The 13,967-nt window shown below is 29.1% G+C and overlaps 1 protein-coding gene across 1 annotated transcript; it reads right to left on the bottom strand.

The window, feature by feature from the left end:
- Positions 1-6,782: 6,782 nt before the first annotated feature.
- LOC140971601 (uncharacterized) lies at positions 6,783-9,101 on the bottom strand. Its single transcript, XM_073433941.1, has 2 exons — positions 8,786-9,101; positions 6,783-8,589 (listed from the first exon to the last, which is right to left on the bottom strand). The coding sequence occupies exon 2, from the start codon at positions 8,329-8,331 to the stop codon at positions 7,039-7,041; it is 1,293 nt and encodes a 430-aa protein (XP_073290042.1). The 5' UTR covers positions 8,332-8,589; positions 8,786-9,101; the 3' UTR covers positions 6,783-7,038.
- Positions 9,102-13,967: the final 4,866 nt, after the last annotated feature.

Raw genomic sequence — 13,967 nt, 5'->3', positions numbered from 1 at the left:
AATTGAAGGTATGCTCTCATTTTTATAAAAGTTCTTTAGTTCTGAGTTTTCTTGGAACTGCTTACTGATTTGATCGTCGGAGTGTCTACGTCAGGAACCCTCCCGACGCCCACTTAACGAGTGTTCGTGACGCAGGTGATGCCCCGCAAGTTAACTGTGTCTTATCTACGTGGACCCGTTTACCAGCCAGGTGAACGGTCTTACGAATCTTTATCTGTGAGACGGGTCAACTCTACCGATATTCACAATAAAAAGTAATACTCTTAAGATAAAAAGTAATATTTTTTTATGGATGACCCAATAAAAGATCTGTCTCATAAAATACGACCCGTGAGACCGTCTCACACAAGTTTTTACCAAAATTAAATTTATAACTTTTTTAGGATGGGAAATATGAAATATGGATATAATATACAACATCAAAAGAACCGAAGATTTGGTCATCTTGATAATAATCATCTATATTAGAAAAGAATTAAAATTTGACATTTAATTTGAATGGTTATATGGTTTAAAATATTGTAATCATACTATTATCATTTACTATAGTTTTTTATAAAATGATAAACATTTAATCGTACAATTGATATCAGAACCAATCATGTATTTAATTAATTAAAAAGAATATCGATCGGAGGACTTTACATTTTGATAAAATGATAATCGTACAATAACTTTTATTTTGGAATGAGTGTATCGTATTCATATTTATAATAGTTGCTAGTAAATCTTGTATATAGAGGATCTCTTCAATAAATACGATACATGAAAGTTGTGTGCATATAAATAGATTTATACGTACGTGGCTGCTTATCTTACAAAAAAAATATCTTAATTACTTGTTATTTATTTAATGAATATGCTTGGCTGGCTATGGGTTTTTTTAATGGTTAGAGGTACTTCCCACTTGCCTATATCCATGTGTATTCACGGCTGGTTTAAAGTCTTGGTGTCTCTCTTAGACACCCACACACCATTATTGTAAGCACAATCGTAATACGTCAAGATAATAAGAATTAAAATAATGGTCATCTTTTTAAAATATCAATATTATTATTTCGTGAAAATTGGTTTTGTTTATTTCAAATCATAAGTCCCTTCAATGATTAATTTTATGTTAAAAAATATAAATATTATTTAAATTTCCTAAAAATGAGTTGCAAAGTTTGTAAATCACAAAGTCAGGCGTAAATTTGATAGAGTCCTTTTAAAAAAAACAAAAACAAAATCTATGATGTATCAGATGTTTCCCAAGTGTTTTCCTTTTTTTAAAAAAAAATGCATCAAATAGATTCTAGCTATTAAAAAGAAAAATTATTATTGTATAATATGTGTATATATATAGATAGATTGGCGTGAAGAAATGATGTGTATAATTATTTGTATTATATCTTCGCATATGATTATGGTTGGTATTATTATTTATTCTTCCCCTAATACAAGATCAGATCTCGATTACAGTTAAACAATAAATAAATAATCAGACCACTAATCATTATTTGTTAAAAACCATAATACATAGCTGAATTTTTTGGCAATGGCTACACGTAGGGATGATAATTTGCTCCGAACTTGTAGGAGGATTCAAAATTTAAATCGAATGGAAGAATATATAGAAAATTTTTTTGGATCCGATTAAATAATAAGGTATGGGATTTATATATAATCAGATTTGTGGGCATCTTATTTAAAATTATAATTATATCCTATTTATATAACTTTATTTATGAAACTTTTTATTTTCCTAAAATAGTATATTTTTTAAATCTTAAATCATATATTTAACTATATTTTAAATATTTATAAGTTAAAATTTTTAGACTATTTAATAACTCTTAATTAATTAAAAAAATATGAAAAAATAATTAATTTGAAAACAACAAAAAATATCATGTTTAGATAATATTCTAATTGTATAAACATGCATCGCTTATAAAATCATGTTAGTATTATAATATCTATGTATATATATTTTTACACATATATATTTATTAATTCTTATATGTTTTTGTTGAACGTGTAGTCAGATGAAATTAAGAGAATTATTAGTATAGAANTAATTCTTATATGTTTTTGTTGAACGTGTAGTCAGATGAAATTACGAGAATTATTAGTATAGAACTGATGTTAAATATGTGGTATGATTATATTGAGATAAAATATAATATTTTATTATTTTTCTATGATGTTTATTTTGTAATTTTTTATCTTTAATTTTTTTCCTCATTTTCTCTTAATAATTTGGTAAATATCAGTAGCTTCATTGAAACAATTCAAATTTGAAAAAATGCCATTGTAAGGATAATATGATATTTGTGCAATGTATGAGATCCGATCTTCCGATAGATATGGAGATGATGAAAATGTTGAATACTCAGTGGGTATGAAGATGGAGATGGAAAATATAAAATCATACTCTAATACAACTCATTATCATTCATAGCGACGTCTAATTATTACTTATACTTAGTCCCAATTAATTGAAGATTCATTATAAATCAGAATGATTTTTCCTTATTATATGTAAGCTATAAAACTAGAACGAATAAGATAAGAAAAGAAATTTTAATTGCTTTACAGTATTAAGTTATCATTTATCAAAAAGATATTGCATTTGAATTGATATATTTCAAATACATAGATTTCAAAATGTATTGTTATAGTTTGTGCAAGACCATAAATTTTAAATGCACTAACTGCTTGTTTGTATAATTTTTCATGTTAATTAGGATGAATTTTAAGTCCAACCAATAATGAAATCAATTGAAATTCATTCTACTTTGCGTAACTAGTGTATAAATAAGTGATGCATGAATTTAAAATTTTATATATTGTCTCATTATTAACAATAAAAGTATATTCGAAATCCATGCGTTTTAAATCCATCCAACTAAACACAAAGTGTTTCAAAAAAATTTCTTGAAAATGAACTATAACAATTATATTTGCGATTTTGGTCCTCCATGTTGTGAAAATTGAATATTAGAAAGTGTTTGCAACCATTTAAAAAATGATTATAGATTTTATTTTCTTCATTTTTTGGAGGTTGCAGCCACTCCTTAATTATATATTCTTCCATTTTTTTCGATTTTTGTTCTTTGTTTTGTAGTTTTAATATTTTTGTGAGATCGTTGGTGAATTATTAGTACATATCAGGGTCATGTAAAAAAAACTAAATTTTCGTGGAAAAATAAAATTGGACAAATTGTAAAACTTAATATTACGGTATTGTGACCTGTATACCGACTGAGCTGTCTGGTTCTAACCCCAGAAAGTCATTGTTGGCCCCATAGTAGAAAAGTGTACACAAATTAAGCTTTATATTGAACATGGTGGGCATGTGAAAATAGACATATATAAATCATGTGTCATTACATGTAGATTATAGAAGACTTCCAATTTATCTGGCAATTAGCTAAGCAACAACCAATTGGATTATATTTATATTATTTCATAATTTTTTCCTTCTCAATATGTTCTATAAGATTGGACGATTGCCATTTTACTAAAATTTATAGTCAGTGCTAATGACACAACCAAAAAATTTTAACCTGTATAACAGCTCGAAAACTACATTTCGATTGCTCCAATAAGCAAAGACAAATTGCAAACAATAATTTCTCTCTCAATAATTGCATTTCATGCAATTAATGAGAATCAAACTCATAATATTGAATCTGATATCAATTGTAGGAGTACTTGTATCTTTACCAAAAACTATATATAATTGGTGCTAATAATGCAACTCAAATCTTTTAAATTATACAGCAGCTCAAGCATCACATTTTGATTGTCCTAACAAACATGAACAATTATTACACCCAACACGTCTAGGGGTGGGAAAAAAATCGAATTTTCGGTATACCGAGATTACCGTACCGAAAAAATACCGAATTTATCGAATTTTCGGTATACCGAAGATTTCGGTGCGGTACGGTAACAATATCGACTTTTTCGGTATGGTAACGGTATGTAATTTAAAAATTTCGGTATATACAGGAATATTGAAATACCGAAAAAATATACAATTATTTTAAAATATATAATATTTTAAAACAATAAATTTATAAAATTTTTAAAATGTAATGTTTTTTTTGTATAAAACGCTATATACTGATACCGTATCGAAATCTCGGTATATCGTACAATTTCGGTATAATCAGTATGGTAGTTACATGTACCGAAAATTTCGGTATACCGAAGTACGATATCAGTATGAATTTTCTTATACCGTAATTTTTTGTACGATATATGATTTTCGGTACGGTACGATATATCACGCCTAATTAGACGTCCTTAGGCACCATTGATCAAATGGATTGGTTGTTAAGAATTGATTTTAAAATTTTACCGTGGCACTATTTAGTATGTATATGTATATATAATCAATTAATTGTAGTTAAAAATCATGTGCACCACTGGCTTCATTAATTACACACTTAATTGGCAATTGAAGGGGAAGTTTTATGTCACAACTCACATACGTACGTTGTATTTAAATGAGATAGTCATAAAAGATCATAAATAATTTAGTTGTCATTAATATTTAATTATTAATTAAACGTGGGAACATGTGAAGCCCCGAGAACATGAATATATAAAATCACATGGGGTGATAAATTTTTTCATGATTACTGATGATTTTAAACTTAGGCCAGATTTATTTATTTTTTTATTTTTTTTATAATTTCTTTTTAAAAGGCAAGTCGAATCTTTTTTTATATTACACTTAAACAAATGCAGCAAATTTGTATATTATGCAAATATAATTTATATCATGATTTCGATTTTTTTATCGTCCTAGTTTTTTCTTCGTAATTTATGATGAATAAAATTTTATTTTAATTGCTCATACATAATTTGTTCGATCACACAGTATAATCTTAATATGGAAACTCTCACACACTCGATAAACGTAGACCTCTTGAACTATTTGCACTCAATGCCAATTTGTACGTAAAAAATGGCATAAAAATCTAATGAATTCCCAAATCCAGCCCGTGATTGGTCGAACATTTTCTTAAACTAGGAAAATTTTGAAATAAAATTAGTTAATTCTATAAATGAGAATGATATGTTAATCATTCATTTTCGATGTTCCTTTTTACCCTATTAAATATAATGTACTCGAGTTACTCCATATAACACGATTCAATTCGATGTTCATAACAATTAAGATATAACAAAATTTGTACAAATTTGAAACATAGTACAGTAAAACTTCTATATATTAATAATATTGGACCATGAAATTTTATTAATTTAGACGGATATTAATTAATTAATTAATTAATAATATGTTATTTTAAGAGTATATTTCTATTCAACAAACATATAATTAATTACATAAAAAGTCATTATATTCCATCAACTCATGCATCATATTCATTGAATTAATATATAAAAAATTCATTATACGTACACATATATCTATAAAAATAAGTAAGTGATAATCATTTTTTTATAATTAAATAATATTAAGTATATTAACTAATCAAATGAAATACATCACATAAACAAAAATAACAATAGAATTAAATTTCTTGAAAAAAAAAACAATAATATAATCATATTTTATTAAACCGTCCTAGTTATGTATGTGATTTTAGACCGTTATTAATTTATGATATTGAATGTACTATAATTTTATATAAAGGTATTTCGAAAAATTATTATTTTATTAATTTATCAAAAATTATTAATTTAGCACGTTGACCCAAGTCGGAGCCGAAGAAAAATATTATCTTTGAGATATTATTAATTTATCGAATATTAATTTATAAAAACTTTATTGCATCTATATAAATCGGGATTTGGATGTTGCAAACGTTCTTTATTCCCTCGAAGGGAAGAAGAAAACGAACACTTACCGTGTTACTAACGAAAAGTAACTTGCAAAGCATAAAAAAGTGACAAGCCAAGAAACCTGCACATCGCGCCGGCCTAAGTGATGGATATTGTGTAAAATAAACAGACTAAATGCAAGACCGAGTTTTGGCAAGCATACGTGGTAGAAATTTGGGTTATAAATTAAATAAAAGAAGAGAAAATTGCATTTTAATCTTAGTTTTTTTTTTTAAATCTTAATTTGTTATCTTTAGTTTTTTTCGATGTGACAACGATATGACGCTAACGTGTGCGTTGTTATGTCAGTAATCCAGATAAAAAAGATTAAAATATCAACAACAAAAAAATGAAATATATGTGGTTAATATTGAAATTTGACAACATAAAAAAAAAATTCAAAGAGATAAAATGCATAATACTTAAAATGCGGTTTTTCCTAACCAATTCATTAAGATTCTCGAGTTTTCATCGCGTATGAGAGACGAAAGCATGAGTCATGTGCAAAAAGGTAAATATAAAGAACTAAAAATGCAATTTTTCCATTAAAAAATCCATTAAGATTCTCGAGTTTTCATCACGAAGGAGAGGCCAAAGCATGAGTCATGTTGAGATTTGGTTGAACTTCTCAAAACTCAAACCTTAGAACCAGATCATAAGCATGCATGTATACGTTTCAACTACCGTGAACCACGGGTGTTGATATCTCATCAATAATTCGGAAGTATAGTAAGGTACAACAGAATATAGGGCGCGAATGATCGAGAAACGGTTAGCATTTACAGACAACTCCTACAAATAATGAGCATAAACTCTAGCTTAGGAGTCAGTTTCTTCCCTGCAACTATTTGAATCCACTGTGACTAGCTTTGACTTAGGACTCGTCAAAATGCAGACGAATGGATTTCAGGAAAGATTTGATGGGAAAAAATTAACGAAACAGCATATAAAACTAAAGCCCTGTATCTATTAAATTATAAGTAAAAGGTTACAGTCATACATGGACACAAATCCTTTATCAAGAGGGTCGAAAAAGTGCAAAGATGTCATTCATACGATACATATTGAAATAAAATGCAGATTCTGACATATAAATCAAAAGGACACGCCTAAGCTGGATACAAAACTGATCAACAAAAGAAACAGGTGTTTCAAATCCTCGAATTCTAGCGGCCCTTTGCTTACATAGGTTGATTAACTACTGTCAATGCCCATTTCTTTTCGCTTTAGTTCCAAAGCCATACGCTCATTCTCAAGTTTCATCCTCTCAACTTCCAACTTCATCATCTCTAGTTCTCGGTCCTTTTTCCTGCAAAACCTCTGCCATTTGAACCTCTCTTTCTCCAGTTCCAACATTTGTGTTTGTATGTGTAGCCTTTGTTCTTCCAATTGAAGGTTCTGATCATTTATCCACTCTTTCTGGGACATATTTGTTTTTGTGCCTTCAGGTGGCACTTGAATCACATCAGCATCAGTATTTTCTGCCTGAAAATTGAAACTTTTATTGCAATCTAGAGAATTCTTGATTCTAAAATCTCGATGACTCTGACATAGCTTAACCCGCTTAGCCATGTTCCATTGAACATCCTCGCATTCATACCGATCATCAAATTCCATTTCATGATCCACATCATCATTATCATGATGTGGATGTCGTTTCACGTCATTCTCATCATGATCATCTCTACTCCTAAGTGCTAACCGCAAAGAATGCTGCAATTCAGGATCAGGGGGAAGATGCAACCGATTCCCATTATGGTAAGAACACATCTCTTCATAGTGCAAATGCTTTGAGCTCAAAATTTTTCTAACTTCCTCTTTCGCCTTCTCAGAAATATGATCCATCACATCTAAAAGTGCTGGATTCTCAACAACCTCGCAAGAAGTTCCTTTCCCTAGAATCTCATTAAGCCTCTTGTATCGTTTGTTAAGGTCGTTGAATTTATCCTCACACTGCTGAGGTGAAACAAAATGGCTCCTTTCTGCCATGACGTTTGAAACCGATTTCCACTTCCCCTTTTTTTGCAAGTTAGCACATTTCCTTCTTGAACCGGCCCCGAACTCAACGGATGCCTCTTCATTAATGTAAGAAACGGCAGTAATTAACAGCCTTACCATAGCGTCGGTCCATTTCACACGTTGCCAAGTGGCCTTCTTTCCTTTGCTCGAATCAGCTGCATCTTCTGTAAAGCTCGGCTCATCTTCATCACTAGCGGATTTTCCCCGATCCACTTTATTATAGTCTGCCAAGGATATGGTCTGGTCACAATCTTGGGTGCTTCGAATTGTAAGAGGGAAATTTTCATGAATCGGGGGTTGAACAATTGATGATCCTTGTCTCGGATTTGAGTTTTGTTGATGATTAAATGAAAATAGATGTTGCTGGTGGTGAGGATTAACTCTCAAAGGTCCGTGCAAGTCGAAACCTCCATAAGAAACAGAACCACCTTGCATCAGATTCCCTGCTGAAGAAGAATTCCCCTCCATAATCCCTTTCAATAAAACTATAAATCACATCCACCCACCAATCAAAGTGACCACAAAGTCCCTAAAATCTCCAGGCACCGAAGATATTAATCTGTGACATCCTCAAAACCTTTGAATCGCAGGTGTTTTTCCCATCAACAAGGTTTCAATATCTACACCTCATAAGAACCTCGTACATTTATCTATCCTTATCCCTAAAGCAGAAACCAAATTTTTGTAGGGCTAGGCTAAAATCTCAAATTATTTTGAAGAAGCTTGCTGCAAAAAGCATAAAAGTATTTTAAAGACATATCATTATAAAGAAGTATTTCACTCCTTATTCAGCGAATTTCTACTCATGGAAAGAACCCATCAACACCAGACACCAATAATTCAAAACAAACAAACAAACCAATAAGTAACAATCTTCGATCCGAACCAAATGGATAAAAATTGCTTTTAGTCAAGAACTTACATGAGACAGCTGAACTCCAAATCAAGATTGGACCACGAACCAATTAAACCTGAAAGAATCGATCCAAATTGGGCAACAGTACATCCCAAACTCAAGATTCAAGGGAAAAAAATACATAAAACCTCAAAAGGATGTATTTTTTCCCTTCCCAAAAGGAGAAATTTTATATATATGTGAAAGAAAAATTGGTAGAGCTAATTTAGGAGCATCGAAGGGTTGTTGAAGATGAAAAAGATGCAATGTATGGGAAGTCAGGAAGATATGAGGGACCACAAAGCATATTTTTTTATGTCGCACACACTAAAGACACACGCATCTCCTAGAGAAAAGGCTAAAAAGCTTAAATCTTCAGCTTCAAAAGTATTGTATAAATCCTAGTTTTGCGTAACCATCGTACAGATTTTTTGCCACTTGGGAGGAATATGATTGCCACCTTTATTAAAAAAATAATATTTTTTTTTTGTGTAACAGCGCAGATTCATGTAATTTGTCGAATTCCTTAGTTTCTCGATCATCTTAGAGAAGAAACGTGAATTTGAATCGTAGGTTTTACTTTTACCTTGGCAAGTTGATTTTTTAAAAAAAGAAAATATAAATATGATCGAAATAAATATTTGCTCAGTATGAGATTACCCATGTAATTGATTATAGATTCTTTTATCCTGAAAATGATAGATTGCATTCAAAAATAAAAGTGGCTCGCGGAATTCTTGTATTTTAATTATTCATATGAAAATCATTCATGGACTTTTCATTAAGTTGTTCACGTATAATTTCATCTTATCTTCATAAATAGTATCTGAAATATTATTTTCTTTATTAAAATCCAACTTACGAGAGGTAAGATCGTCTTTCAAGATAGTATTTATGTCCATTACCTGCACAATTCAATATCTAACAGAAATATTATCTGCTTATATTTTTGTAAATTTCGACATTATATAATAAACAATAAAAATTAAGGGCAAATAAAAAAAAATATCTCAAAATTAAAAATGGCGTCAAATTTTAAAACTTCAATCTAACAAAAAACTACTAACTTTCATTTCAACAAGCATGAGTATCTCACATAATATTCAGTCATTATATATTGGTATGCTACGAATGAAATTACACATACGTATCTATTTTCAAATAAGTAAAGAGAATCGGGAAAAAAAACTTAAAACACAAATATTTGAGATGAATTTCAAGAAAAAAGATGGATAAAATAATATACCTTAATGACAAAAGGTAGTAGCACAAACTTCCTTGGTTTTTTGCTTCAAAGAGAAAGAACGATCTTTATTTTTTCTAAAACAAAGAAAATAAAATGGATATAGTGTTTTGTTTTGCTTTAAAATTTAATATATATTTTAATATTTACACAAGATCGACGTTGAGATTTGAATGGAAGAAGTTTTTTTAATGTTTGATTTAAGAAATTTTAATAAGAAATAGAAATGTTGGTATCCATAATTAAATATTACTCATAATATTTTATAATATTATAATTTTTTCCCGAGTTCAAGTATAGCAGTAGTTTATATTATAAATAATCGATATTCTTGGATTATAATAAAAGTAAGAAGTAAAAGACATGTTATTGATTAATTTGAATAATAGTTAATATAAGATATTTAGTTACTAAATTAAATATATAGGACGAAGTGTAGGAGAAGAGAGTGCATTTGCTAAATGTGCGTGCAAAGAAAAATTGATAAATTTTATATATAGAAAGATATTCAAATGAGTTTAAAATATGATATTTATTTAGAATATTTTCTCCTTAGGAGTGTGAGTTTTTTTTAAAGCCTATTTTCGAATAATCAGAACAAGATCATATCAATAAATTTATATAATAATGACATGGTTGTAATTATAATTAAGACTAGTGTCCCTTAGCATGTGATGTATTCATATATATTAAAATTTTGTGTCAAATATCTTTTCTTGAAAAAATTAGATATTATATTAAAATAAAAAACTATAATAATTTTTTATGTTATAGATATAAGACCATTTAAAATTCAAAAATATAGATAAAGATAAAAAAAATTTATTAAGAAATGGTGGATATAGATTAGATACACATTTAGTAAAATATGTTTTTATGATTTTTTATTAAATGAAATAGAATTTTTGTAATTTGAGAAGAATGATAATTTTTGTTTATCAAAAAACAGTTAGTTATTATAATGGGTATCATGTGAGACCGTCTTACGGATACTAATTTGTGAGACGGATCAACCCTACCGATATTCACAATAAAAAGTAATATTCTTATCATAAAAAGCAGTACTTTTCATGGATGACCCAAATAAGAGACCCGTCACACAAAATACGACCCGTGAGACCGTCTCACACAAGTTTTTGTCTAGTTATTATATACTTCTCAACCTTATATATATATACACACACACACACACACACACACACACACAAAGTATAGATAATATAGATTTTACCAAGTCAATTGAAAGTTAATTGCTATCGGGGAATGCGTTTTAATAATATAATATAAAATAGAAGTATATATTTTAATAGATATAAAAAAGTAACGATACCACTGGTAATCGGTACAATTGCTTTAGGCGTTACGCTTTGGCTAAACGCTCAGGCAGTAAAAACAAGTCAAAATCGATCATATTAAGCGGCATTAAGTATGCTTAAGTTATACTAAAAATTACTCTAAAGTGCGACTTAAAAGAATTATACTCCTAGACTCGTAGTAATCTCGTTTAAGTTTAAAAAGTTTGAAAGTACGTTTTCATGCTTGGACGCACTTCACATTTTTTAAAATATTGTCAATTGTTACATTGCACTAATACTGTAAAAGTATTAAAGTAATTAAATTTAATGTAAATTTGTTTTAAATCCTCACACTCAAAATTAAATTTGCTTTCAGTTCCTGTCAAAAAAATTATGTGTTTGCAATATCTGATCCACAACAAATGTGTTTACACTCTCTTAGATCACATGTATTTTCTTATATGAAAATCGATACAAAACATAAAAAATATAATAATAATATATGATATTTGAGTACCAATCATTTCAGATCTGATACTAATAAATGATTTTTGATTGCCATAATATGTATAACAAATATTGATATTAATGACACATTTGTCTTTTAGGATGAAAATCAGTAAAAACATTGAAAATATAATATTAATATATGATATTCGAGTACTGACTATTTCAGATCTGATATTAATATACAATTTTTAAGTACCCAAACATGTTCAAAAAAAGTTGATATTAATAAATTCGTTTCAGTTTTATACTCAAAATCTTATATTTTGTATCAGACCTAAAATAATTAATACTCAAATATCATATATTGCTGTCATATTTTTAATATTTTATACCGATTTCATCTGAAATACAAATATACACTACAACAAAAATGGCTTTCCGCAGCGCGCATATGGGCTTTCCGCAGCGCGCATTGCACGCTGCAAAGTTGCAAGCTGTTGAAAGTTCAAGATTATCCGCGGCGTACATGTGCACGCTGTTAATACTATTATTCACGGCGTGCATATGTACGCCGTTAATACAACTATCCGCGGAGTGCAATGTACGCCGTTAATATCTTTGAACAAATAAATATTAGCGACGGTTTTATCAGAAACCGTCGCTAATTAGCGACGGTTAATAATATAGACCGTCGCTAAATTAGCGACGGTATTTTAACCGTCGCGCATTTAGCGATGGTGTTTAAATTTAGCGACGGTAATAACACCGTCGCTACCTTTAGCGAATGTTAAAAATCCGTCGCTAAAGTTTTAGTAAAAATAAAAAAAAATTTTAATTTTATAGTTTAATAAATTTTATAAACAACTCTAATAACGTTGATAACTAACATTATTAATCAAAATTTTAAATAAAAGGATTAGATGGAAACCAAGAGAAAATTTAAAGTGTTATAAAGTAATCTAGAGGAAAATGAAATGAAAAACGGATATTTATAGATAATTTGCGCCTATTAGTGACAGTTTTCATTTAAACCGTCGCAATTAGCGACGGTTAGAATAGAACTGTCGCACATAGCGACAGTTTAATATTTAACTGTCGCTGATTTACGACATTAGCGACGGTCAAAGACATCTGTCGCTAATAACGACGGTAAGAAATAAACAGTTGTCGATCTTAAAAACCGTCGCAAATATTAAATTAGCGACGTGTTTGGAGAAACTGTCGCTAATTTAAAAATTCGACCTATTTTTCCGCAGCGTGCTAATAAAATGCATGCCGTGAATAATATTATTTACGGCGTGCAATTAATGTACGCCGTTAATGTCTAAATACGATTTTTTTTAAAAAAAAATGATTTATTTTTAACAGCGCACAGAAACATGCACGCTGTTAATAATACTATTTACGGAGTGCCTTTATTGTGCGTTGCAAAAATTGCATAGGTTATCCGCAGCGTGCTTTTACTGCACGCCGTTATTTTTTTCAAGTGCAACACTATTAACAGCGCACGTATGAGTGCACGCCGTGGAAAGTAGTATTCGCAGCGTGCTTTTAATGCACGCTGTTGATGAAGTGCTGCGGAAAATCATTTTTCTTGTAGTGATATCATTAATATCAATATTTGTTATACATTTTTTGATACTCAAAAAAACATATATTAGTACTATATCTAAAATAATTAGTACTCAAATATAATATTTTGTATCGATTTTCATATAAGCAAAAATACGTAGGTCCAAAGAGTTCAAACATATTTTTTTCTGGCACCAAAAATAAAAGCAATTTTTTTTCTTTTTGAATTTTTTGAGCAATTTACCGTTAAATTCAATTATTTAATATTTTAATCTACTAAATATTGTGCATTCTTTGATTTTTCATAGAGGAATTTTTTTAAAAAAAACCCTATAAATTTGACTTATACAAATGAATTGACTAAAAATATGTATATATGTATGTACATTATGACAGTTAAAACCAAACCTTAAGTTTTCATTTTTTTAATTTTTTATAACAAATTTCAAATGACTACTCTGGTCAGATATATACAAACTGTTTCTTTTCAATAAACAATAACACGATTTCTGAAAATTATCTGCGTATTTTGTATGAAAAACGTAAGACATGCTTTTGCTTACAAAATTCAATTTTGTTTCAGTGTGCAATTACTGATGTGAATATAATGGAACTCAAGGATAAAATAGACTTTTCGATCATATATATA

The sequence above is a fragment of the Primulina huaijiensis genome, chromosome 2, assembly GCF_012295235.1.
Source record: "Primulina huaijiensis isolate GDHJ02 chromosome 2, ASM1229523v2, whole genome shotgun sequence".
Classification (NCBI taxonomy): Eukaryota; Viridiplantae; Streptophyta; class Magnoliopsida; order Lamiales; family Gesneriaceae; genus Primulina; species Primulina huaijiensis.
This window is presented reverse-complemented; position numbering and strand designations above follow the sequence as displayed.

Bases quoted from the DNA above. Each gene is read 5' to 3' on its own strand.
- LOC140971601 (XM_073433941.1), bottom strand. From the start codon at position 8,331: ATGGAGGGGAATTCTTCTTCAGCAGGGAATCTGATGCAAGGTGGTTCT.